Source organism: Rhinolophus ferrumequinum, chromosome 14, assembly GCF_004115265.2.
Source record: "Rhinolophus ferrumequinum isolate MPI-CBG mRhiFer1 chromosome 14, mRhiFer1_v1.p, whole genome shotgun sequence".
In the NCBI taxonomy this organism is placed as follows: domain Eukaryota; kingdom Metazoa; phylum Chordata; class Mammalia; order Chiroptera; family Rhinolophidae; genus Rhinolophus; species Rhinolophus ferrumequinum.
This window is the reverse complement of record NC_046297.1, coordinates 30,517,142-30,544,024: the sequence shown is the minus strand read 5'-3', so window position 1 is coordinate 30,544,024 and position 26,883 is coordinate 30,517,142. Positions and strand designations below refer to the sequence as shown.

The 26,883-nt window shown below is 36.9% G+C and overlaps 1 protein-coding gene and 1 pseudogene across 3 annotated transcripts in view; one reads left to right on the top strand and one right to left on the bottom strand.

Moving 5' to 3' along the window:
• The window catches only part of PRKDC (protein kinase, DNA-activated, catalytic subunit), a 259,605-nt gene that overhangs the window by 37,775 nt on the left and 194,947 nt on the right, over nt 1-26,883 (bottom strand). For 2 of the 3 annotated variants that reach the window (XM_033125783.1, XM_033125785.1), the window contains 7 exons: nt 25,595-25,800; nt 23,242-23,380; nt 22,191-22,379; nt 21,158-21,382; nt 20,403-20,511; nt 18,697-18,808; nt 4,203-4,392 (listed from right to left, as the gene is read on the bottom strand). In XM_033125783.1, coding sequence (XP_032981674.1) covers nt 4,203-4,392; nt 18,697-18,808; nt 20,403-20,511; nt 21,158-21,382; nt 22,191-22,379; nt 23,242-23,380; nt 25,595-25,800 — 1,170 coding nt within the window. The remainder of the gene's footprint in view (nt 1-4,202; nt 4,393-18,696; nt 18,809-20,402; nt 20,512-21,157; nt 21,383-22,190; nt 22,380-23,241; nt 23,381-25,594; nt 25,801-26,883) is intronic. The other variant, XM_033125784.1, reaches the window with a different exon arrangement.
• LOC117034160 (tigger transposable element-derived protein 1-like) lies at nt 12,197-13,932 on the top strand (annotated as a pseudogene).

Here is a 26,883-nt window from a genome sequence, read left to right as displayed (position 1 = left end):
TAGGAGTGGCCTGTGCTCACTGTCCCCATATCCTTACTTTCATCCATTCCTCCATCCACTATAATCTGACTTCTTTTACTCCATTGAAATGGTTCTTACCAAAGTCAACACCAACCTCCTTCTTTTAAATGTAAAAACACTTTTTAATCTTTTCACACCTTCACTCTCTTTGGTAACTGACACTGATGATTTCTGGCCCCTCCCTTGTGGCCTCACAGTCCCTTGATCATCATCTAATCTTGTTATTCAGTTTCAGTTCCTGTACAGTTTCAGTTTCAGTTTCAGTCCCTCCTCCTGTGCTCACCCCATAACTGTTGGTCTGTTTTGGAAACTGTCCCTGGTTACCTTATTCACTCCCGTGGTTTCAATTACTATCTACATGCTGATCACATTCAGATCTCTACTACCAGCATAACTCTTTTTATTCAGAGCTTCAAATTTTTTATGTACAAATTATCTAATGGAAATCACAACTTGCGTGTCTTAAAGGCCTTGCAAAATCAACATGTCTTGAACTGAATGTATCACCTCTCCCACAAACTACTCTTCCTTCTGCATTCTCATCCACCCAGATACTCAGGTCAAAACCTGTGCTGTGTATCACACCTTTCCCTCCCAAACAGAACTAGTCACCATGTCTCATCTGAGCAAGCCTCCTCATTTTCCTTAAATCTGTCCACTTATCTCCATTTCCTTGACCTTTAACCTAGATATGGCCACCATCACCATCACTTCTCACATGGATTATATAAAAGCTTGCTAATCCTTTGCTCTTTCTCAGATCCTTTCTTCTTATTACAACCAGAATATATTTTAAAATTGCCATCTGATCACCTTCATCGCAAGGTTTTCTTGCACAAAGGTGCACAGCCCTTTAGTAGGGGCTAAAATTCAACCTTCACTCTACTTAGGAAATTAAGTACTCTAGGTCATTGCTGGGTTTTGTATGTTATTCCCTCTACCCTATTTCACCTTTCAGTTCCCAACTTAGACATTACTTCCTACTGCAAGAAACTTTCTCTCTTCCCATAAGGCTGGGTGTGTCCATCCCATGTGATTGTCTTTTAACATTATGCATTATAATTGTCCATTTGTCTATATTTTGTTCAATATAGTATCTCCAGCACCTGATGAAGTACTTGGTAACAAAAAGAGGCAAAACCCAAATTTCAGTTCTGCTACTTTTGAAGTTTTGAAGAGTATGCACAGTAAATTCAAATAAACTAAGTTTTATGTCATTTTCAGACTTGAATTCTTCTTCTTCTTTCCACCTCCAATACTGCTGGTATTGACAGCTATTTAGCCCATATTTATATGTGAATATATTGTTGAAAATTTCTGAAAAGCCAATTGCTATATGGAAGACTTTTGGCTATCCTGATAATTTTCACATATTTCTAAGTAATGTACTCGTAATCCATTTCTACCCTTCTCCTCTCTCATCATGCTCCCCCTGAACCCCAGTTTGGAGAACTTTGAGCAGCAGTAGGGAGCAACCTTTGTCTCTCCATCTAAAATGAATACCCTCATAGAAACGGCACCAGTGAGGTGGGCTTCTTGAGTTATCCTCTGGAACTTACCACAAATTGAACATCTATAACTCAACAAAGGATTCTCTGCTCATCACACAACAGCTAAAGACACGCACGAAGATTACCTGAAGGTAGGTAAACCGGGTGAGCAGGGGAAGAGGGAAGGGACAAGTGTGGGGACTGACCCGCCTGGCGCCTGGCTATGGAGAGGCGGGGCCCCAGGACTCAGCAGATCGCAGCAGCCAGTGCCCAGGGTTCAAGGCAGAAACCTCAGCTGAGAACTGCAGCGGTGCTCTCTCAGTCAGACAGAAAGCAAAGAAACCACATACCTAGACCACCGCCCTGCACTTTCCCACAGCTCTCTTACCCCCACCCTTCCAGAGCTTTAAGCTAGTCCCACATCAGGAAGGAGTAGAGTCAGATTACAGAGGAGGTGCAGCCCTCAAGAACTGAAAAGAGCTGGTTTGCAGCTGTGACCTAAGGAAGAGGCTGGGATGAATGTGACACTGGTGGTGGGCTGGCCAGAGAGACAAAAGCCACTGACTGCCTACCCAGCCCGCACCTTCTCTGGCAGCTCCTGGCAGGACAATTAGAGCTGCCAGCTGAGACACATGCAGGTGTCAGCAGCATCTGGCAGAGGCAGCCCTGGGCTTTCCGAAACTTAAGACTCTCACGTCCTTCACATCCCCTGAGGGAAAAGGTGCCCTAAGACCTAGGAGACCTGCACACAGGGAAGAAGTGCACCTCCCGGTGGCTGGCTGTGGTGCTTTCAGCACGCGTTTTGTGTAGGTGAGAGCACAAAATGCACTGACTGTAAAAACTACCAACCACACCCCATAGCTCCATCCATCAAGAACTGCATTGCCAGTGTCACTCTGGGTACCAGGTAGCCAGCTCTGCCTCCACAAGACGCAGAGGAGTTTTTGTACAGCAGAGGATAACCTGGAGATAGCTGGTTAACCAAGACTGGTTAACCAGAGGATAACCAAGACTGGTGCTATTTTTTTAATTTTTTAATTAGTATAATTTCTTTTAGTCATATGTACAGGTATATATATATATATTTCCCCCCTTTATCTCTCTTTTCTTTTCCTTGCTCTACTTTTCCTCCTTCTTTCTATTTTACTGTATCGATTTTTTTTTTTGGGTGTTGCTTTTTTTTGGGTTGTTTTTCGTATTTTTGAGTGTGTTAAGTGTTGATTGTTGTCAAATGTGAGTGTATTTTTATTGTTGTTGGTATTGTTGTGCTTGTTGGTTTGTTTTGTTCTAAAATCGGCCTACATGAGGGCCCAGCCCAAGAGTCACGAGAATCAACACACCCAGAGGTCAACTCCAGAGCATTGCTAGGTTTGACCTACAAGTGACAGACCCAAAGGGATTTCTCTACAGGCACAAGAGCCCATAGGGGCTAACACTCATATGAGGGGTCCACCCTCACGCAGCAGCTCATACACTGTGGGCATAGCCAATTCTCACAGCTAGTCAGCCTGGGAGTCAATCCCACCCACTGACAAGCCAAAAGCAATTAAAGTCCAACTTCAACAGGAAAATACATACAGCACAAGGGACACCTCTAGAACACGTACACAGGAAAATAGGGAGGCTGTGCAATTCAGATATAAAGGACACACACTACATAAGTCCACCTAGTAAAATGAACATCCTGACTTCCTGCTGAAATGTCACATGTACCCCTCCTTAGCTATGTGCCTTGTATGGCCTCTCCTGCTGCAATCAGAACTTATGAGACAGTGGAGGACAATGGCGGGTGCCTTCTGGGGAAAAAGAAAAATTTTTTTTTTTGTAGGAATTAGAGAGAAACTATATATAATTCCTGGAAGATGTGGTGTGGAAGAAGACATAAAACATCCACATCCATTTCCAACAACGAAGGGTGAGCATGGAGCTGCCAGAGAATGCCGCTATGTAGAATCTGAGGACTTGAACCAATATGGTGGAAGAGAGAACCAAAGGAGAGAAAGCAGGTCCTTGAAAGCTGGCTGCTTTAGACTTCACATTTATGGGTACTGATAAATAGCCTTTATTCATTTAGGTTGCTTTGGGTTGGAATTTCTATTGTTTATAATATAAAGATTCCTAACTGATACAACACCCATCTCAAAGACAGATTTATAAGTGAGCATTTAAACTTACAAGGCTGAAATATTAATTATTTCTACTAGAATAACATTCTTTGCTTTATAACAGCAATCAATATAGGGTCATTAAAAGAGCAAGCTCCCCTAAAATATTCAAATATGATTTGATAAATTTAAATAGTTATATGCAGCTTTTAAGCAAAGCATAGTTATATTAATAAAGAATCTTATTATCAAATGATAGTTTTCCACAAACTAAACCTCAATATAATTTGTAATCAGCTGGCAAACATTCATTTTGTTAAAGAATATCAAATATATTTGGTTTATTTTCTTTTTCAATAAGAGAAAAATAACCATTTTGAAATGATTAACAAGTATATAAAAACTTTAGAGGCTTTCTGGATAATTTTAAGTAAGTGTTTCCTTAGTTTATTTTCTGATACAGAGAAAAAATACTAACAACTCAATTATCCTAAAGCTTCAGATTTTAAAGAAAAACTAAATTAAAAAAAAGCTAATTTAAGAAACTTCTGTGATACAATAGAGAAACATAAATATGAGTACCTACCTGCTTTCTTGCACTCTCTATCATCTTCATTTTCATGGAAAACTTACAGCTCTTAACCAGAGAACAAATATTTTCTTCCTGCTCCTGTACTTCCATCCTGTCATTGGAATCTCCATCTCCATCCATGTTCATACTATAATCATCTGGAAGAAGAGTAAGTTTCTCTTCTATTTTACTAAGAAAGAAACATCTACACAAAACAAAGAAGAACGAGAATTAACACCTCATAAAAGAAATCTTTGACATATAGGAAACTACGGAATAGCATTCACAGACAGAAATTCTACAGTTATTAGAGTTTTGCTCATTTTTTGGACTGTAAATGTACACTGTAGGCACTGAATTTAATCTCCATTTTAATTAACTAATTCTTTAAACATCACCAAGGATATTTCAATGGAATTTTCCAGATATCATTTATTGCCTTCACCTCCACAAAATAAAGCCTTTAAACTCACAATTTTCTCTCGTCATGAATGGGTAATACACTCTGTGTTGGGTCAAAAACCACTTTTCGCCTTATATTTCCCAATCTAAAGACCTATTCCCAAAGGTGAAAAATATAAAGGTTATAGTCACTGAAAATATTAAAAGATAAGGCTACATTGCTATGAAATTATTTTCATTTATATAATAGTTTACATATGACTTTGTTGTAGTCATATGTAGACTTTGTTGCTTTTATTTTAATTATTTCCATTGTCAGTAACACGAGCAAATGACCTGAACACACAAAATTCACCCTTGATCAAAAATCAACTTACTTTCTGTTCATCCAGGAACTAATTTCAAACTAGCATGTCTCATATATCTTTTTCTTTTGTTTCTTAGGTCATTCCAAAGATAGAAGCCTCACTAATGATCTATCTGGTTCTGTGATCCTCACCCCCTACGCAACACACAAGGGCCCCCTCCCTCCCAATAGCTGCTACTGTTTTTTAAGCTTTCAGTTTTTAATTATAAGAATAAACAAGCAAAAGTGGTATAAAATCAGTACTTAATAAATATTTGAAGAAATAATTAATGAATGAAACACGTTATACTACCAGTATGAATTAAGTGCCTGGGCTCAAAGAAAGGGGAGGTGGGGCAACAAGGGGATGTGGATAAGCTTTCACAAAATGAGGTGGACTTTTTCCTGGGCTTTGAAGAATGTACTCAATTTCAGGTGGTAGAGGACGTTAAGAAAGTTTCAGATAGAAGAAACAAATTAAACAAATGTAGAGAAGTCTTATAGTATGTAACATGTTCTTGTATCAGATTGGGGAGAATGGAGTCAGGAAAAGAATCATCTTTCTAAAAAAATAACAGAGTTCTGGTTCTAGTGTGAGCCCCCTAAAACCCATCTTTCTGCTGATAAAAACGAGAAACTCTGGATAAAACACAAAATAACAACCACCGAAGAACTCTGAGAGTAAATAAAAAAGCAGACTTTATGTGCAGGGAAGTCAAAACTGGGAGAAAGTATTGCTATTGGATGAGTTTCTTGTATTTTCTTTCTTTTTCCAGTTTTTCACGAGAGTAACAACATTTGGAGAGTGGTGTGGCAACCTGAGTAACTAAGATTCTGGATAGAAACCCTATTGCATTGTGTCTAGAGAAACCTGGAAAGCTTAGGCAGACCAAAGATTATAATGGGAATCCTGGAGGGAAAAAAAGCCATAGAAGGGATCCTTTAATTCTGTATATGAAGCCACACAGTTTTCAGTTTACCTGGAAGTATGCATATGCAGGACTGATCAAAACAGCTGAAGGAAAGGCTTGAAACGGAACTGAAATTTGAACCAACAAAAGCAAGGACAGAGTCTACTATGCAAATCTAAGTGGGATCATTGCTTACTAAAGTAAAATAATCTACATTCTCCTGAGAATTATAAAAGAACTCAGAGTCTACACGAGATAATATTCACAATTTCTAAGACACAACCCCAAATTAACTGATATACAAAGGATGAGGAAATCGTATCCATTGTCAATGGAAGACAGTCAACGCATGCCGACTCGAAAATAACCCAGATGTTGGAATGATCGTATAAGGACCTTAAAGCGGTTATTTTAACTATACTACAAGAGGTCAAGACAAATACACATGATAAATAAAAAGGTAGGTATCTCAGTAAAAAGTATAAAAAGAGCCAGATGGAAATTTTGCAACTAAAAAACACAATACCTGAAATAAAAAATTCACTAGGTAAATTTAAAGAGTAATGAAGACAACAGAGAAAAATGACAGTGAATTTGAATACAGATCAATAGGAATGAATTAACCTGACAAATAAAGAGAAAAAAGACTGAATAAAAATGAACAGAGCTTGGGGTGGCCGGTTAGCTCAGCTGGTTAGAGCACAGTGCTTTTAACAACAAGGTTGCCAGTTCGATCCCCACATGGGCCACTGTGAGCTGTGCCCTCCACATCTAGAGTGAAACAACTACTTGCCTTGGAGATGATGGGTCCTGGAAAAACACACTTAAAAAAATAAAGTTAAAAAAAAAAATCTTAACAAAAGAAATGAACAGAGCTTAAGGGATCCAGGGGACAAAGTCAAAAGGTCTAATATACATATAATTGGCATCCCACACAGACAAAGAGAAAAATTGTGGCAAAAAAGTTTTTTGAAGCAACAATGACAGATTTGTCCCAAATCTGGTGACATAAATGTACAGATTCAATAAGCTCAGTGAACCTCAGAAAGGACAAATCCAAAGAAAACCATACCTAGACACCATAATCTAAACACTGATAACCAATGATAAAGAAAAAACCATCTTGAAACCAGATAAAAAAATATAATACATCACATACAATTTGAATAATCATGAGTTTCTCTTCAGAAACTTGAAGGCCAAATATACTGCTGAGGAGGAAAGAGGATCCACCCAGAATTCTATATCCAGAGAAAACATTCTATATCCAGAAATGACAGAAAAATAAAGATATTGTCAGATAAAGGAAAACTAAAAGAATTCATCACACACAGACCTGCACTACAATAATAGCGACAGGAAAATTTTCAGCTTAAGGGAACTATCAGAGGAAATCCTGGATATTTAGAAATATGAGCATCAGAAATGATACGTATAAGAAGAATTTTTTTCAAGGACAACCAAGATGGTGCAGTAGGTAAATGCTGTTTACCTTCTCTCACAACCACATCAAAATTACTCTGAGGGGTGGCCAGATAGCTCAGTTGGTTGGAGTGCGTGCTCTCGGCAACAAGGCTGCCGATTTGACTCCCAGAGGGGATGGTGGGCTTTGCCCCCTGCAACTAAGATTGAACAAGCCATCTTGAGCTGAGTTGCTGCTGAGCTGCCGAGGGGCAGCCAGGTGGTTCAGTTGGTTAGAGCGCCATGCTCTCAACAAGATTAATGGCTTGATTTCCGCAACGGATGGTGGGCTGCTCCCCCTGCAACTAAGATAGAAGATGGCACCTTGAGCTGAGCTGTCGATGGGTGGCTGGATGGCTCAGTTGGTTGGAGGGCGTGCTCTCAACAAGGTTGCTGGTTCAACTTCCACAGGGGATGGTGGGCTGCGACCCTGCAACTAGGATTGAACATGGCAACTGGACTTGGAGCTGAGCTGCAACCACCACAACTAAGATTGAAAGTACAACTTGACTTGGAGCTGATTGGTCCTGGGAAAACACACACTGTTCCCCAATAAAGTCCTGGAAATACACACTGTTGCCCAATAAAGTCCTATTCCCCTTCCCCAATAAAAATCTTAAAAAAAAAATTACAACTAATCTACAAAACAACCATTATTGAGAATTTCCTAAAATCAAGCTGAACTGAAGGCTTTCAACTAAGGACTTGCAGAAAAAGCCACCTCCAGACTGGTAGGAAAGTCAGAGACGCAGCACAGGCTGGTCTCACACCCACGTGTGACCATTAAAGATCGGGAGGGCTATTTCGGCTGTGGGGGTCCCCCCCATCACCTAAAAGAGTGAGAGATCCCAGCCCCACCCCAGCCCAGGGTTCCAGTGCCAGGGAAAGAAGTCCCCATAGTTTTTGGTTGTGAAAAACAGCAGAGATTGTGACTGAGTGAGACAGTGTGGCTGCACTCTCAGGCACTCCTTTTAAAGGGACTGCACGCAGACTTACCCACCAACGGAATCACTCACTCTGAGCTCCAGCGCTGGGCCAGCTAGAAAGGCGGCAGGTACATATGGTGGGGAACTGAGTTGTCTGGCTGGGGATGGGGCCTGGAGAGGCAGCTTTCTCCTGGAAAGAGCAGCTGGCGAAGGCGATTGTTTCTTTGTTGCGCCCTCCCCCTTCCTGGCATGCGAACACAGGTGGCCGCCATTTCTGAGCCTCTGCCATTCATTCGCCCTGTCCTGGATTTGAGACCTGGCCCTGCCCAACTTTTGGGCACACTCAGATTGCTTTCAGTGGCTTTTTCATGCAGACCATTTGCCTTGGCTCAAGCTGTTTCCTAGGGTCTCTCAAAGGTTTGCGGAACCCAGACAAGCAACATCTGGCTTGACCATGTCTTATACCTCTGGCTGAGCAGCTCTAAGCTGGCACTAGTGGCAGCTGGCCTTGGTTAGTGTCTTGGCTTCTCAAGGCGCTTCCAAGCACAACATGGGCAGCAGACATCTGCAGATTTCCTTCCGGGTCCTGCTAGGTGGTCCCGGGTAGGGCACAGGCTGTGGCTAATGTAGACCTACAGCGGATCCCGTCCAAGGTGGTCCTGGGGTTTGCGCCCCCAGTGGCCAGCTTCAAAACAAGCTGGAGCATTACCTAGCCATCTCCAATTCCAACATACCCAAGGGGAGGATTGGGTAGGCACCAGAGCCCTGCTGACGCATATCCTGCTCTGTAGGATCAGCCCCTGCACAACTTTTCCACTGTAGTCAAGGCCAGTCATCACAACCAGTGAGTCCAAAGATCAGTCCCTCCCACTGATGTAGTACAGTTATCAACCAAGGCCCAACGACAAGAGGAGGACACACACAACCCACACAAGGGACGCACCTGGAGAGCATGGCCCAGGTGACCAGAAAGACTGTGCCACTGAACCCCACAGCACAACTACTACATAGGGCCACTCTACTAAGACTGGAAGACATAGCAGCCGTACTTATACATAGAAACAATACAGCCAAAATGGGGAGACAAAGAAACATGTCCCAAATGAAAGAATAGAACAAAGCTCCAGAAAAAGAACTAAGTGAAACGGAGATAAGCAATCTATCAGACGTAGAGTTCCAAACACTGGTTATAAGAATGCTCAATGATGACATAAAAATGGAGATTGAAAACATAAAAAAGAACCAGTCAGAAATAAAGTATACAATAATGAAAACGAAGAATATATTACAGGGAATCAACAGTAGATTAGATGAAGCAGAGGATCTAACCAGCAATGTAGAAGATAATGTAGCAGAAAACACCCAACCAGAACAGCAAAAAGAAAAAGAATCCAGAAAATTGAGGAGAGTTTAAGGGGCCTCCAGAACAATATCAAGCGTACCTACATTCACATTATAGGGTACCAGAAGGAGAAGAGAGAGCAAGGAATTGAAAAGCTATTTGAAGAAATAGACAGAAAACTTCCATAACCTGGTAAAGCAACTAGATATACAAGTCCAGGAAGCACTGAGAGTCCCAAACAAGATAAACCCAAAGAGGCCAACACCAAGACACATCATAATTAAAATGCCAAAGGTTAAATACAAAGAGAGAATCTTAAAAGCAGCAAGAGAAAAGTAGTTAGTTATCTACAAGAGAGCCCCCATAAGACTGTCAGCTGATTTCTCAACAGAAATTTGAAGGCAAGAAGGGAGTGGCAGGAATATTCCAAGTGATGAAAAGCAATGACATACAACCAAGACTGCTCTACCCAGCAAGGCTGTCATTTAGAATTGAAGGACAGATAAGGAGCTTCCCAGACAAGGAAAAGCTGAAGGAGTTCATCATCACCAAACCAGTATTAGGAAGACTCTTAGAGGGACTTCTTTAAGATGGGAGGGGTTAAGGACAGGTGAAAGGGAAAGGGATTAAGAAGAAAAAATTAGGTGTTATGCAGTAGTCATGGGGATGTAGGTTACAGCATAAGGAATATAGTCAACAATATTGTAATAACTAGGTATGGTGCCAGATAGGTACTAGATCTATCAGGATGATAGATGGGAATGGGGTTGGGGTCAGGGTGAAAAAGGTGAAGGCATTAAGAAATATAAATGATAGTTAATACAGTATGAGGAATATAATCAACAATGTTGTAAAGATCATGTAAGGTGCCAGATGGGCACTGGACTTATCAGGGGGATCATGCCATAGACTGCGTAGATGCTTGACCAATGTGCTATACACCTGAAGAGTTGAAGTAGAATAATATCGAATGTCAACTATAACTAAATATATAGGTATATATAGTCATGGGATGTGGAGTACAACATAGGGAAGATAGCTGATGGTATTGTAACAGCTATATAAGATGTCATCCAGCTTGGAGGTGGGTTATCACTTCATGAGGGGTTTAAATGTCTAACTATTACGTTGGTTTGTACATCTGAAACTAATACAAAAATTAAAAAATGAAATTAAAAAAATAAAAGACTTTTTCTTCACAAATTCTTTCAAATACCGCAGGTACCAAAAAAATGTATACCAATTTTAACAGATGTTATCTATGTATTACTATTTGAAGTTGAATTGAATTACGGTAGCAATGTGCAGTATGACGTTCGTTCAAAAGATGGCATTAATCAATTGAATGCTAGCGTCACCATGCGACAGGCAAGACAGTCAAAGAAAATGACGGAAGTCTTTCGCACTTCCACGAATAGCTTGCCTCGATGAGGTTTTGCCAGGACAATGAAGTGCAGTTGAGTTTTCCCCATATTCTCCTGACTTAACCTCCCTTGACTTCTACTTATGGGGTACCTTAAAGAATGTGCTGTACCGTAGAAAACCGGCTACACTGGCATGACTTTGGGAAACTGAAATGGCATGCGCAGTGATTCAAGTGGACACTTTGGTCAACGTTGCACAAGAGTAGTTCACCATAATCAGAAGTGTCTGGACGCTGATGAGCACCACTTTGAGCACCTCTTGTAATTGCAGAAGTCAAACGTGACTTGTATTCATCTTTTTTTATTGGTATATATTAAATATTACAATTTTAATAGTTTTTCTTTCTTAAAATGTGTATACATTTTTGGGGCACCCCCATATGCAAAAAAACTATTTAAAGCAAAAATATAATATTATCTATTAGTATTTTCACTATATGTTACTTCATACACACACACGTTATATATATGTTATTTCTTATACACACACACACACACACACACACCATAGGCATACCTCATTTTATTGTGCTTTGCTTTACTGAAGCCAAGCACTGAAGATTACAATATTTTATTAACTTCAATGGTACAACAGTGATACAAACATTTATATGCCTTACTAAGTGATGCCCACAAGAAGTCTAGTACTCATCTGTCATTGTACACAGTTATTGTATTTATTGACTATATTCCCTATGCTGTAAATTACATCTCTGTGACTTATTTTATTACTGCAAGTTTGTACTTCTTAATCCCTTGCCCTATTTCAGCTTATCTCTGCACCCACCTCTCCTCTGACAAACATCAGTTTGTTCTTTTACATGTTGAAGGGTTGTGGCAATTGTGCCTCGAGCAAGTCTATCTATCAGTGCCCTTTTTCCAATAGTACTTGCTCACTTCGTGTCTGCATGTCACATTTTGGTAATTCTCCTAATATTTCAAACCTTTTTTTTTTTTTTTTTTTTTTTTTTTTTTTTTTTTTCATTATTATCATATTTGTTATGGGATCTGTGATCACTGATCTTTGATATTACTATTTTAATTGTTTTGGGGAGCCATGAACCATGCCTAAATAATAAGTGGCAATTTAATAAATATGTGTTCTGACTGCTTTCCCCCATCTTTCTCCCTCTCCTTAGGCCTCCCTATTCACTGAGACACAACCATATTGAAAATAGACCAATTTATAACCCTGCAATGGCCTCTAAGTGTTAAAGTGGAAAAAAGAGTTGTATATCTTTCACTTGAAATCAAAAGTTGGAAATAGTTAAGCTCAGTAAAGAAGGCATGTAAAAATCCAAGACAGGTCAAAAGCTAAGCCTTTTGCGCCAGTTAGCCAAATTGTGAATAGAAAGGAAAAATTCTTGAAGAAAATTAAAATGCTACTCCATGAACACATGAATGATGACAAAGCAAACCAACCTTATTGTTCATAGGGAGAAAGTTTCAGTAGTCTGGTAGATCAAACTGGCTGCAACATACCCTTAAACCAAAGTCTGATCCAGAACAAGGCACAAACTTCTGTTCAATTCTATGAAGGCTGAAAGAGGTAAGGAAGGTGCACATGAAAAGTTTGAAGCTAACAGAGGCTGGTTTGTGAGGTTTAAGGAAAGAAGCGACCTCCTTAACATAAAAGTGCAAGGTGAAGCACCAAGTGCTGATGCAGAAGCTGCAGCAAGTTATCCAGAAGATCTAGCTTAGATAATTAATGTAGGTGGATACACCAGACTTTCAAGGTAGACAAAATAGCCTTATATTGGAAGAAGGTGGCATCTAGGACTTTTATAGCTACAGAGGAAAAGTCAGTGCTTGGCTTCAAAGCTTCAAAGGACAGGCTGACTCTCTTCTTAGGGGCTAATGGAACTGGTGACTTTAAGTTGAAGCCAATGCTCATTTTCTGTTCCTAGGGCCCTTAGGAATTATGTTAAATCTGTTCTGCTTATAAATGGAACAAAGTCTAGATGACAGCACATCTGTTTATAAAGATTTACTGACTATTTTAAGCCCATTATTGAGAACTACTGCTCAGGAAAAGAGATTCTTTTCAAAAATTACTACTTATTGACTGTGCACCTGGTCACCCAAGAGCTCTGATGGAGTTGTGCCATGAGATTAATGTTGTTTTCATGCCGGCTAACACAATGTCCATTATACAGTTGATGTTTCAAGGAGTAATGTCGATTTTCAATACTTATTATTGAAGAACTATTTTTCATAAGCTATAATTGATATAGATAGTGATTTCTCTGATGGATCTGGGCAAACCAAACTGAAAACCTTTCGGAAAGGACTCATCATTCTAGATGCCATTAAGAACATTCATGGAAAGAGGTTAAAATATCAACATTTAGAAGACTTTGAAAGAGCCTGATTCCAACCCCAATGAGTGACTTTGAGGGATTCAAGACTTCAGTGGAGGAAGTAACTGCAGATGTGGTGGAAATAGCAAGAGAACTAGAATTAGAAGCAGAGCCTAAAGATGTGATTAAGTTGCTCAAATCTCATCATAAAATTTTAGTGGATGAGGAGGTGCTTCTTATGGATGAGTAAAGAAAGTGGTTTCATAAGATGGAATCTACTCCTAGTGAAGATGCTGTGAAGACTGTTGAAGTGACAAAAATGACTTAGAATATTACATAAACTTAGTTGAGAAAGCAGTGGCAGGGTTTCAGAGATTTGACTCCAATTTTGAAAAAAGTTCTACTGTGGGTAAAATGCTCTCAAACAGCATGACATGTTATAGAGAAATCGTTCATGAAAGGAAGAGTCAATTGATGTGGCAAACTTCATTGTTGTCTTATTTTAACGAATTGCCACAGCCACCCCAACCTTTAGCAACCACCACCTTTATCAGTTAGCAGGCATCAGTATTGAGGCAAGACCCTCCATCAGCAAAAAAATTACAACCTGCGAAAGGCTTAGATGATGGCTAGCATTTTAAGCAATAAAGTATTTTTAAATTAAGGAACATACATGTTTGTTTAGACATAATGCTATTGCACACTTAACAAACTATAGTATAGTGTAAACGTAACTTTTATATGCACTAGTAAACCAAAGCATTCATGTGACTTACTTTATTGCAATATTCGCTTTACTGCAGTGTTCTGGAACTGAATGCAATATCTCTGAGGTTTGCCTGTATATCAATATATCATTACTTTGACCAAATGATAAAAAGAACATTTCATCATGAAGATATAGCAATTATCAATGTATATGTGTTTAATAATACAGTTCAAAATACAGTAAGAAAAAAATAGACAGAATTAGAGAAAAACAAAATGCATAATTGTAAGAGGTTTTGAAATCCCTATCTCAGCAGTAGATGGAAGTAGGCAAAAAAAAATCAGTAAAAATATAGAAGATCTGAAAAACACCAGACCAATTCAATCTAATTAAACTTATAGACATTACTTCTAAGAACTGCAGAATATACAGTATATTCAAGTGCACAGTCTACATTTACTAAAACAGACCATGCACTGGGCCATAAAACAAGTCTCAATAAACTTAAAAAGACTGAAACCATACAGAATGTGGTTTGTGACTACAATGTAATTAATTTGGAAATCAATAACAATAAGAGGGACAGAAAATTCATCTACTTGGAAATTAAAACAGTTCTAATGTTTACATGGATCAAAAAGAAATCACATGAAAATTAGAAAGTATTTTGAACTAAAGGAGTGTAAACAAAACATATCCAAATTTACAGTATGTAGCTAAAGTGGTGCTCAGAGAGACATGTATGACTTTAATGTTTATACTAGGGGAAATAGTATAAAATCAATGATTAAAGTTTCCATCTTAAGAAATTAAAAAATAATTGCAACATAAGTCTAAACAAAGTAGAAGGAAGAAAATGGAAATGGATGAAATAGAAAACAGATAGATAATAAAGAAAATAAGCAAAGGCAAAAGATGGTCCTTTGAGAAGATCAATAAAATCAACAAACCTCTATAGCTAGACTGATCGAGGAAAAAAAAGAACAGAAATCAACACTATCAGGAATGAAAAAAGGGTTCCCACCATAGATATTACAAATAATAAGATATGAGCAACATTAGGCCAACAATTTGACAACTTAGACGAAGTGGACAAATGTAATGAAAAATACAACTTTACAAAACTGACAAACAAAAAATAGAAAATTTAAATAGCCCTATATTTATTGAAGAAATTACAGGTATTAACAAATATATTTCCCAAAAGAAAAACTCCAGGCCCATATAGTTCCACTGATGAATTCTTTCAAATATTCAGGTAAGAAATAAGAAGGATCTTACATAAACTTTTTTTTAAAAAGAGAGAAGGGAATATGACTGAACTCATTTTATGAGGATGGCATAATCCTAATACATACCAAAACCTGACAAAGACACTACAAAAAAGGAAATTACAGACCAACATCCCACTTGAACACAGATTTTAAAATTCTTAACAAAATGTTAGCAAATTCAAGAATGCATATAAGGGATCATTATCACCACCCATAGTTTACCCCAAGAATGAGACATTTGTTTCATATTCAAAAAGCAATAAATATAATCCACCATAAACACAATAGAGAAATGACATCAAAATGGAGAGACACGGGCTGTTCTCGAATTCAGTTCCCCCCACAAGAAAACCAACTAACAACTAACTACTCATGAACAAGACACCATTGTCAAAAGTCCTAGAACACAGGGGGTAAGGCTTAAGCACAGTGCTGTACCACAGAGACTGAGATGGCCTATGCCTCAGGCCGGCAAAGAACTGCACTCAGAGCCCCTCACCCCACTCCAAACCTATAGTTTCTTAAGTGGAAAAAAGAAAGCCAAAGGTAAACATCCAGCTATACCTCAGTGGTGTGGGTCACTATCTGGTAGGCCCACTTGGATCTAGGGCTTGGATCTTGGCAGACTGATTGCCCAAGTAGAAATCCTAAGCAATAGCTCTATTCATCTGCATAGCCAGGATGGTGGCCTATACTGAACAGGGAACTTGGCAGGGTGTAGATCTGCCTGATTTGAGACCCCAAACAATGAGACTTGCTAGCCTTGGAGTGTGTTTTACCGCTCTGTCCAGGCAGGGAAGCTAATTTATAGTTCCACCTATTGCTGATTGTAGCTCCTGGCCCCCAAATGACCCGCAAACCTGGAGCACCTTGGAAGCTGCTTAGCCCAGCAGCCCTAAAGCAGAGAGCCTAGCCAGTGGACATAAAGAATGGTACTATATACTAATAAAGGGGTCAATCTATCAAGAAGATGTAACATTTATAAACATTTATGCACCCAACATCAGAGCACCTATATAAAGCAAACACTAACAGAATTACAAAAAAAAAAGAAAAAAAAGAGAAAGAAAAATATAAACAGCAATACAATAATAGTTGAGGACTTTAATATCCCACTCTCAACAGTGGATATAGATCATCCAGACAGAGAATCAGTAAGGAAACAGTCGATTTGAATGAGACTGTAGACCAAATGGACCTAACACACATATACACAATAAAGGAGGAAAACAATATGATCAATTAAATAGATACAGAAAAAGCATTTGACAAAATTCAACACCCTTTCATGACAACACAAAAAAATTCTCAGAAAACCAGTATACGTGCAGCAAATAATTGGAAAATACTATTGAAAAAAAAAACCCTCCATACACAACAGTGCTGAAAATGATAAAATATTTAGGAACAAATCTAACCAAAAAATCCAAGATACCCATATTGAAAAAATACAAATCATTGAAATTAAAAAGGACTTAAATAAATAAAGACATATTACATTCATGATTTGGAGAACTCTATATTGTTAAAGTGGCAATTCCTGAAGTTGATCTATAGTCAATAAAATCCCAAGCAAATTCTCAGTTTTTGTTGGTAAAAATTGACAAGCAGAATCTAAAATGTATGTATAAATGTAAATAACCTAAAATTAAAGTAATTTTCATAAGAAAAACAAAGTTGGAGAACTCACCCTATCTGATTCAAGTTTTACTATAAAGCAATAGTAATGAAGACAGTTCGTTATTGAGAAAAGATATACATACCGTGTTTCCCCGAAAATAAGACCTAGCCAGACCATCATCTCTAATGCGTCTTCTGGAGCAAAAATTATATTATATAAGACGGGGTATTATATTATATTATATTATATTATTATTATATTAGATTGGGTCTTATAGTAAAATAAGACGGGGTCTTATATTAATTTTTGCTCCAAAAGACGCATTAGAGCTGGTGGTCTGGCTAGGTCATATTTTCAGGGAAACATGGTATAAATGAAGGAACAGAACAGACTATTCAAAAATAGACCCTACACACATACTGTCATTGATTTTCAAAAAAAGGTGCCAAGCCAATTTCATTATGAAAAGTAAGACTTTTGAATAAATGGAACTAAACAACTAGATATCCATATGGAAAAAGTGACTATCTACCTTACACCATCTACAAAAATTATCTTCCACTGGCTCATAGACCTAAATGTTAAGAACTAAAACATTTCTAGAAGAAAACATATGCGAATAATGTTACAAGATGAGTCTGGAATTATTAGTTTGAAGGGGACCCTGTTAACCAAATCTGAGACAATTTGAACATGAAATAAATTAGGACAGTAATGGGTTACATTCCATTAAATAACATTGGAATCCACGATTCTATCTTATTAATTAAAATTGAAGTAAATGAATAAATAAAAAGATGGGGGAGAAGGAAGGGCTTTTCCTTATAAGATATAGACTGATAAACAGGGAACAAGTGGGAAATTCATCATCTTGCAACCATCATTGTCAACACTGGTTTGAGCAAAGACTCATCCACAGATATGAAAATAGAGAGAGCTAAGTCTTATGACAAGCAAAATATATATGCATGTCTCAAAGCATCTCCCACACTGTTTATTAGTTGCAAAGGAAAAAAACAGGAATTTCCACTGGAGAGACCAGACAGTATTTTACCTAAGCAATCAAAATTACTGTCACCAGTAAAAGGAAGATGGACACTGTACTTCAAGATGTGATATCCTGAGAAGAATACTTCACTTAAGTAGTATTCTGGCTAGGGATGTATTATCTGAATCTAATAGTGAGTATACATAGACAAATCCAAACTGAGGAACCATCCTCAGAAGTGACAATGCCATATAAGATGGCTGAGGAACTGCTCCAAATTAAAGGAGACTAAAAAGACGTATCAACCAAATGCAGTGTATAATTCTGGACTGGATCCTGTCTTAGAAGGGGAGAAAATACTTTAAAGGACATTAACGGGACAACTGACAAAACTGAAATTGGGACTGTAGATTAAAAATGAAAACAGTGAAGTTATTACTGTACTGTACATTTATAAATTAAGAGATAAAGAGATGACATATGTATGCAACTTATCCTCAAATAATTCAGAAAATAAATATGTATATTGGAGAGAGAGAATCAAAAAGCTAATGTGGCAATATGTTAAAAAACAGTGAATCTGGGTAAAAGGTACACAGGAGACAAGGGGGGCCAAATGGGGACAAAGGACACACTGTTAACATAGAGAGTATTGTTAGAACAACTTAACTCAGAAATTGGCAAGATGAGAGATAGCTAAACCAGACTTAAACGCCACATTTTTCTAAACCACAGTTTGAAAGAAAAATCATTCTGGCAATTTCGGAAATTAATCCATATTCAACTCAAAAGGATCACATCTTACCGATTTGTGATGATGTCATCCCAGATGTTCATTGGGTCCATTTTAGCATCCGGATATCTGTTTGTCCAGGTTTTCAGAAGTCGCTTAAGGGGAACTTGAGAAGATAAATTACCTAAAAAATATTAGAGGCAGACTATATGCACAACTCAAGGACAAGACCAACTTAGTAGGGCTGTCATTAGTAAACAGAAATTTAATTTAAATTTCTTGTCCAAATTAAAAAAACTTCCTCTGTTCTTTTACAACAGGAACACAAAGCTACCATATTTAATGTAATATGTATATTCTGACATTAAAACTCAGTTTCTCAGTTTCTTAGGGATATAAAGTAAATATGGGAAAATAAACATACAATTTTTACATTTAGTAAATATTCACTTTATGTATAATTTCAAAATCAAAAAAGCACTGAAAACTGAAAAGGGTTTCACGGGGTTGCAGCCAATTTTCTTGGCAAAATCTGACCTAAATCGGCCCAGGGCACAGTCTCAGTTTGTGCCCTTCATATGAATATTCACCACTTAAGCTAGAGATACATTCATTGTATTTAATTATGGAATACTACCCCAGGCCCTGGTGTGTGCACTAGGTTACATCACCATTATCATCATCATAATATCCAAAACTATCTGACCACAAAGATTTTATAATAATAATTCTCATAAAATTTAAATTTCACATTGCTAATGTTTAAAGCTATAGTTTTCTCTTTCTGCTGGTGGAAAGCAGTGGTTAAGAACAGAAGCTTAAATCACAGTTCTAGGTGCAAATCTGGATCTTTCACTTAGTAGTGTGGGAAAATTATTTATTCTCCAAGCCTCTATAAAATGAGGAGAAAGAATCTACATCTCATAAGGCTGTTATAAAAACTAGGTAATATAGAAAAAAGAGATTTACATAGCTCCTGGAAAGTAGAAAGCATTTAATAAATGACAGGTCATTAACATAATGTGTACTTGAAAAATAATTCACCAAATTTAAAATGGAGAACAATTAGATATGAAAACCAACTTTCATTAGCCCTCTGAAAAGTATCTTTCATATTGTGTTTTAATTATTTGGGACAAAAATTAAAATTCAGATTTACAACTATGATTTGTTACTGTTACAAAGATGTACTCTCCTTTTGACTTTGGGTGGCTCCTTATAAGCACCAGGATAAAATCCACTCCTTGGTTGCAGAAAGACTTTCATAATCTAAGCACTACCGCCTGCAGCCTCACCACCACCCCTCAGGCCAGGACACCTGGCAGCCAGTCACAGAACTTTCGACACCTCAGGGGATGCTGCAGCTTTCTGTCAGACAGGCACTCTGTAAGCCCCTTTCCCTAGTACATACTCAACTCAGGCCCCTCCTCCAGGAACCTTATGCACCCCTCTGTCCAGGGCAGGTTCTATCATGTGTTTCATGTGGGATCCTGTGCATGCTTCTGCTTAAGCAAGTATCAGATTGCGTTGGAATTAGTCCACTATTTTGAAAGCTTCTTCAAGCTGGGCAATATGTCTTATTTGGCTTTGCAACCCCAATGCCTAGAATAGTACTCGACCATTTACATTTATTCCAATAATCTCAAAATATGTATTTGTAGAATGAACTCAAGGCAGTTTCTAACCCATACATTACGAAACATATACTTTCACTAAGCAAAAAAAGATGCTAAAACTCTTCTATAAATATATAAAAAATGGTAGGTTAAAAAAGTTACCTTGTTTATTTATAAAGCTGATGAACTCCTGAATTTCTATTAAAGTTTGTACAGACTGCAATTTGGTGAGTCTACTTCTGTGTAAAAGCACATCAATACTAGAATAGTTCTAGAAAAAAGGTATTTAGCATTGTTTATAAATCAACTTACTACTTTAAATTTTAATACAGTTTTCTAAAAGGTGAAATACAACAACCACCATACAAACACATCAGTTACACAATGTGGCTCAGAGTGGTTAATTAAGTCATAGAAGCAATTAATAAACGGTTTATATTTTTTAAATAAGTTAGGTTTTCAACTGCATTTTAGTTCATCAAAATCAATAAAATCAATACAAATGGGCTATCATTGCCTCTATTTGCCAACACTTTAAAAAAATCACAATATCCTATAATGTAAATTGCAAAGTATAGAAGCCAATTCTTTCTTCCATAAACATTCTTTTTAGTGTACTAATCAACTTCCGAAAAGTTTAAAAATAATGAAGGAAATAAATGAGTATGCTTCTATGATCAACATATGCCAATAATAAATGTTAATATATTCTATACAACACATTGACGTGAAAAAAAAAGCATTAAGATAAAAAACAGTAAAGAGAGATATCAGAAGACACTGGAAAAACAGAATGAAGGAAATGGGTGGTATCAAATAACAAATGAAACTTTCTCCTGTTGACTTTTTTACTCATGAGTTTACTGACTAAAAATATCACAGAAATGGTACATTTCAGATTGGCATATCTATATTACCTGTATAAAAATCTGAATGCAATTTTCAATATAATATTTGGCTCTCTCAACATCATTTTGTAAGATGTAAAGAAGGCTCAATTCCTGACTATAATGAAGCTCTATGATAGCCTTCTGGAGCTCCTTGTTCACAGCCTCATCAATAAATGTCAGAAGGGACTGGTCATCCTCTCCTTGAAGAAGTAACTTCAGCTTGCTGCGGATCATGTAAGGTAGATAGGTCTCCTAAGGAACATAAGAATCTACTTGTAACTTCAGAAAGCCAGTTTTACTATCCCTAGTTATTTTATTACTACCGTGTTTCCCGAAAATAAGACATAGCTGGACCATAAGCTCTAATGCGTCTTTTGGAGCAAAAATTAATATAAGACCCGGTATTATATTATACCATATTACATCATATCATATCATATTATATAACACCCGGTCTTATGTTAAAATAAGACTAGGTCTTATATTAATTTTTGCTCCAAAAGACGCACTAGAGCTGATGGTCCAGCTGGGTCTTATTTTCAGGGAAACACGGTATAATACTCTTTGGTGTAATTTTATAGATAAGGACTTAGAGACAAAGTGATTATGTTTGATACTCCAAACTTAAAACTATGATTTTTAAACATGTTCATCTAAAATTGCTCATTTTGTAACCACAAAACATATAGAAACATGTTATACAGAAAATAGGAACTATGTACTTTTAGCTGAAAGACATCTGGATGCTACATACAAAGTAAGGAATCTTTAAGCACAGCAGTATTAGAGGGACAAGGAGAGCAGCCTTGTTCAGGAATTTGGGTGACCCTGTGAGTGGGGAAGCTGTCCTGCATGCCATTTATTTTGAAAGGGTTAGATAAAAGTGGTAAGAGATTTAACAAAACTATGGAGTTTGTGAGGAGAGTCAGGTTACATAAGCATCCGAATACTTCAGAACTACTACATTTTTGAAAAGTTTTATTAAAAAACTTCATTAATTAGAAAACACTTGACTATCTAAAATATTTATTTCAAGGTCCTCAAAAATAATTCTACCCACCTGATAAAATGGTTCACTCCACATTTTATTTAGGTCTGGAGGGTTCTTACTGTCAACACTGACTGTAGAACAGTACGCCAGTGATTTCCACTCAGCAAGTTGGTTATAACAGTCAAGGGATGCAAGTCCCCAAAAATCCTTCTCGGCTTCTGTAGGTGCACCATCCACCCATACTTGTTTATTGAGAGCCTGGCAAAGAAAAGTTCCTAAGATTATTTTACAAAGTTGGAAAGAATACAAATGAAATATATTTGAAATAATGTAGGTAGTATAGTATTCATACTAAGGACAAACATTTTTAGGTTTATGACAAGAAGAGAGAGAAAGGAAAATAGAATTAACACTGAATGGAAAAAAAACAACAAAAGGAATATTATAGTAACAAATAAATATAAAAACCCTTACCAAGTTTCCTCCCGGTTCTCCTACTGAGAAACTCACCAATGAAAGCCAGTTAACAAAATGAAGACTTTAAATGACATATAATTTGATTTAAATCAATACTATGGGTTATTTACTACTTAAAAAGTTCTTAGAATGAAAATTAGAAAATAGGACATTTACAGAAAATTGCAGAGAATTTTACAACCTGAACTGCAACTACTTGCTATACATTTACACTTGGATAGCTACTGACAACTCAAAATACAAAATGTACAAAACTGAATTTATAGTTAGTTACCTTCTCCAAACCAATTTTTGCATACCTCTTTATAAATTTTTTACTTGTTAAAGGAAAACAATCTACTCAAATAGAAATTATATAATATTAGCAGATACTGATATTATCTTACAGTTTTATAGTACTTGGTAATTTATGAAATGCTTCCTTTTATTAAATGATGTTTTCTTAAAAAGAGTAAGAGATATAACAATAATTAATTATTTCAAATTTTGGTTATTGTGAAACCAGAAACCATCCTCTGCTATTTGTGTAAAATCTAAGGAATAAAGCTGAAACATTATGAAGCTCTAAATTTTAAAGCTAAGTATTTCCATCCAGAGAACAAAAGTGTTTAAGCAACTGACGTTTGCAAGAGATCAATTTTACCTCATTATACTGCTTAGCGGCTTCAGAATAATCACCTCTGGCTTCTTCTAATAATGCATTCTGAGTGAATTGCTTTGTTCCTATCTCACTGCTAAAAATGCCACGGAGGACATCATATTCTCCAATTGATCTATATAGTCTATAAAACAAACCAAAGGGAATAAAAGTCCAAAGTAACAACACCCAATATTTTAAAAGTATTTATTATAATGAAATAATACTTAATCAAGATATCTCACATTATTTAACTAAAAGATAAGTGGTTTTTTTAAATAAAAATACAAAATCTTAACAATTTTGAAATTACCATTAGGTTTTACTACTTTAGTCATACATCAGGCAGAAATTATTCTAAGGTGCATTTAAAGTGTAATCTGAAATTACAAGTTCGCAATGTATAACTTTTGTCATTAAATAAACTTCTCTACCATGTTAATGGTACCATTACAGTAACATTGCACATATCTGTGGGTGACCTATTTGGAATCCTTGTCTAGCTGTAAAATTTGGAAGGTAGTCAAGAACCCAAAAGTGAGTAAAAATTAATCCAGTACTTAACTGATGCCATGTTTTCATCTTTGTTCTATGGACAATCTCAATTCTATTGACAAGTAATTTTCTTATAGCCTTAGTATTTGCTAGAGCATTCTTTCATCTTTTCACATTAACGCAAATCTGCTTGATCCCATCAATCAAGCTTCCCCCTTTAGCATATTCTAAAGTAAGTGTTTAATGAGTTTGGTTCCTATTCGTTGTAAAATTTTTTCCACCTTTTAAGTCTCAACACAAATGTCATCTCTTCCTGAACCTGTAGTCACCCGACCAGCCAGACGAGAATTGCTTCTTCTTTGGTTTTTCTGCAGTTTGGTCCCTTCCCAGATATGAAATCTCATGTATTTATATCAAAAGAACTACATCAGCTCTCTCTCAGAGCCTACTGTTCCAAATTTGGATAAAAATGTAACACATATGGCTCTTTTATTGTCCCAACACATTGAGGGTTAAAGGAAACAAATTAGAGGCAGAGGTGGGGAAGTACGTTGTAGCATAACAGCTCACAGCCCAAGAGCCCAAGAGAAGATAGCTACAAACATTTTTTAGGATCTCAGAATAGAAACCAGCCTCACAGCCACCCTATACTGGCCCAAATTCCCTGGAATATGTATATTACAACGTGGGCAAAACAATGACTGTGACATCAAGAAAAGGGTAAATTATGTTCTCAAAACTGAAATTTTGCAAAAATAATATACACAAAAGTATAAGAAAGTATTAAAGTTTGAAAACAATGTTTAAAGTTTAGACGCTTAAAAGTGTGTGCTTCATTTATCCAGTAAATACACATGAGTTCTCACTCCCTGAAAATAATAAATACTGTATACAAAGTGTTACTTACTGTTCACATACATCTAAAACAATAAGATATAAAAGCCAAGAGGCACTCTGAACTGCCCTAAAATTTATCTTGCCCCTCTTCATATCATAGTTAGTCATTCATATAAGTAAATACATTTCCTTCTGGTTGGCTAAGTTTTGTGAGTCTGTGAGAAATGTCTAATTCATATTTTAATTCTTCTCAGCACCTGTCACAATGCTCTACTCACTCATGCTGCTCAATTAAGAAAGAAATATACAAATTACTATAAAACAGAGAAAAGTGCAATGATTCCCGGCCCTTTTACTTTTATCCCCTAGAATCTGAAGATCTAAAAATCAGCACTATAAAGTAGGTTAAATGAAATTTCAACCAAATTAAATTTCAGACAAGCTACTGGCTTTATCCAACCGAATCTAATAGGCTTCTCAGAACCAGGTACTGGCTTTCTTATGATAAAACCACAGGTAAGGGAAGAAGCAGATATAATGCAAAATGGCATAACTATAAAGCAGAATTTGTTTTTGCCAAATAAATACAGTAATTGAACTAAATTGTTTCTAAAAGTTTGAATCCTGTTGAAAATAAATCTCCTCTATTCAGTTTAGCAAACCAGCAAAAACATACAAAATACTAGGAACTGTAAGTTAACAGCCACACTTAACAGGAAACTAAACTTAGTGGCTAAATACCCTTAGCCCAAAAAGATTGTATATTGAAAAAAAATTAAGGGGTGTTAAGAAATCTCCTTCCTTGTCAAGACATTCCGTGTCATGGCAACTATTCTTGACTCATGGAATGGTACACAACCTGAAAGGTTTTTCAAAAAATTTCATAATTTTTCATAAATTTCATAAAATTTCATAAGTGTTATTATCAACTTTATTTGTTCATTTTCTGCTAAAATGAAGCCAAGATTTTGCTATTACTTTGGTGAAATTCTACTTTCTCCCAACAGTATGTGATGACAGAGCTTACTTAGCAAGTTCCATCCATCTGAGGACATCAGGAGGGAGGCAGGGTCTCCCCCGAACTCGTTTGGCAGGTGGTTCTTTAGGCACCAGGTGGAGCAGGGCCTCCTCAAGAAGGTGGATACCTATGGGCTGCTGCAGACTGGCCAGGCAGCCAGCACTGACAGAGGCTGGATCAAGGCTCAGCAAGTCTGTGTGCCGGCAACTGATTTCCTGTGAAACCATAAACACACGTAGCTATTTAGCCTCTGGTACTCTGACCATATCTTTACAAGTGAATAATTCATTTCACTAAACATAAAAGAAAGTTTAAATATAAGTAGTGACATAACCAAAAGTTTCTCTGCGTAATTCTATTAAATGTTCCTCAACATTCAATTGGCTCAGAGGAGGAAATGACCTTTTTTTTACACTTCCAATTCAGGGATTAATTTAAAACAAACAAAAAGCACTAGCAAAATAAGATTTTTATCTATACGCTATATATTCAAACAACAATTGCAGTTTCCAGGAATACTGATCTTTAACAGATGAGAAAAGCACCTGAAACACAAAGATTTCATGTTCAATCACCATAAAGTATGTACACTCATTTCCATTATTCTATTCAACACCTTTTTTTCCATCACTTTCCACCCACTGGCTAACTTATTCGATAATACTGAATAAAGGATTTCAGGAATTATTATATAGACCTTTACTTTATAACTCTCAGTTTGAGAGTCCTACATACACCAAAATAATGAGGAATAAACCCCAAATCAATATAGAGAATATGAATATAGAGAATAAGAGACTCAACCCACCTACTTCCACATCAGCCTCTTCCCAACCCCCTCACAGCTGTGCCATGAATGGACCACTTACTAAGCCTGACCAAGTTACCACCAAAGCAACTTCAGTTCTACATGAGGGCTCTTGGAAGAATACATATTGTCCAAAGCAAGCAAACAAACAAAAACATTTGACACTTAGAAGGAACCAGTGGTACAGGAAAGAAATCCAAACAAAATTCTATTTTAATTAATAACATAGCAAATGATCCTAAGTGTCAGATTTTGAGATAACACCATTCTAATTTGGACAGGGAAGCCCAGAATAAGTACTACTTAAAAATATATATATGAGGTCAGACAATTAAGTTCGCGAACTCATCCTAGAAAAAGTGCTCCATACCTCAATGCTGAATTATCACTACAGTCACCTTCAAAGTACTCCCCTGGGAAGCTATGCACTGACGCCAGTGCCTAGTCCACCCTTCAAAGCAATTCTGGAACTCTTTTTCTTGAATGGACA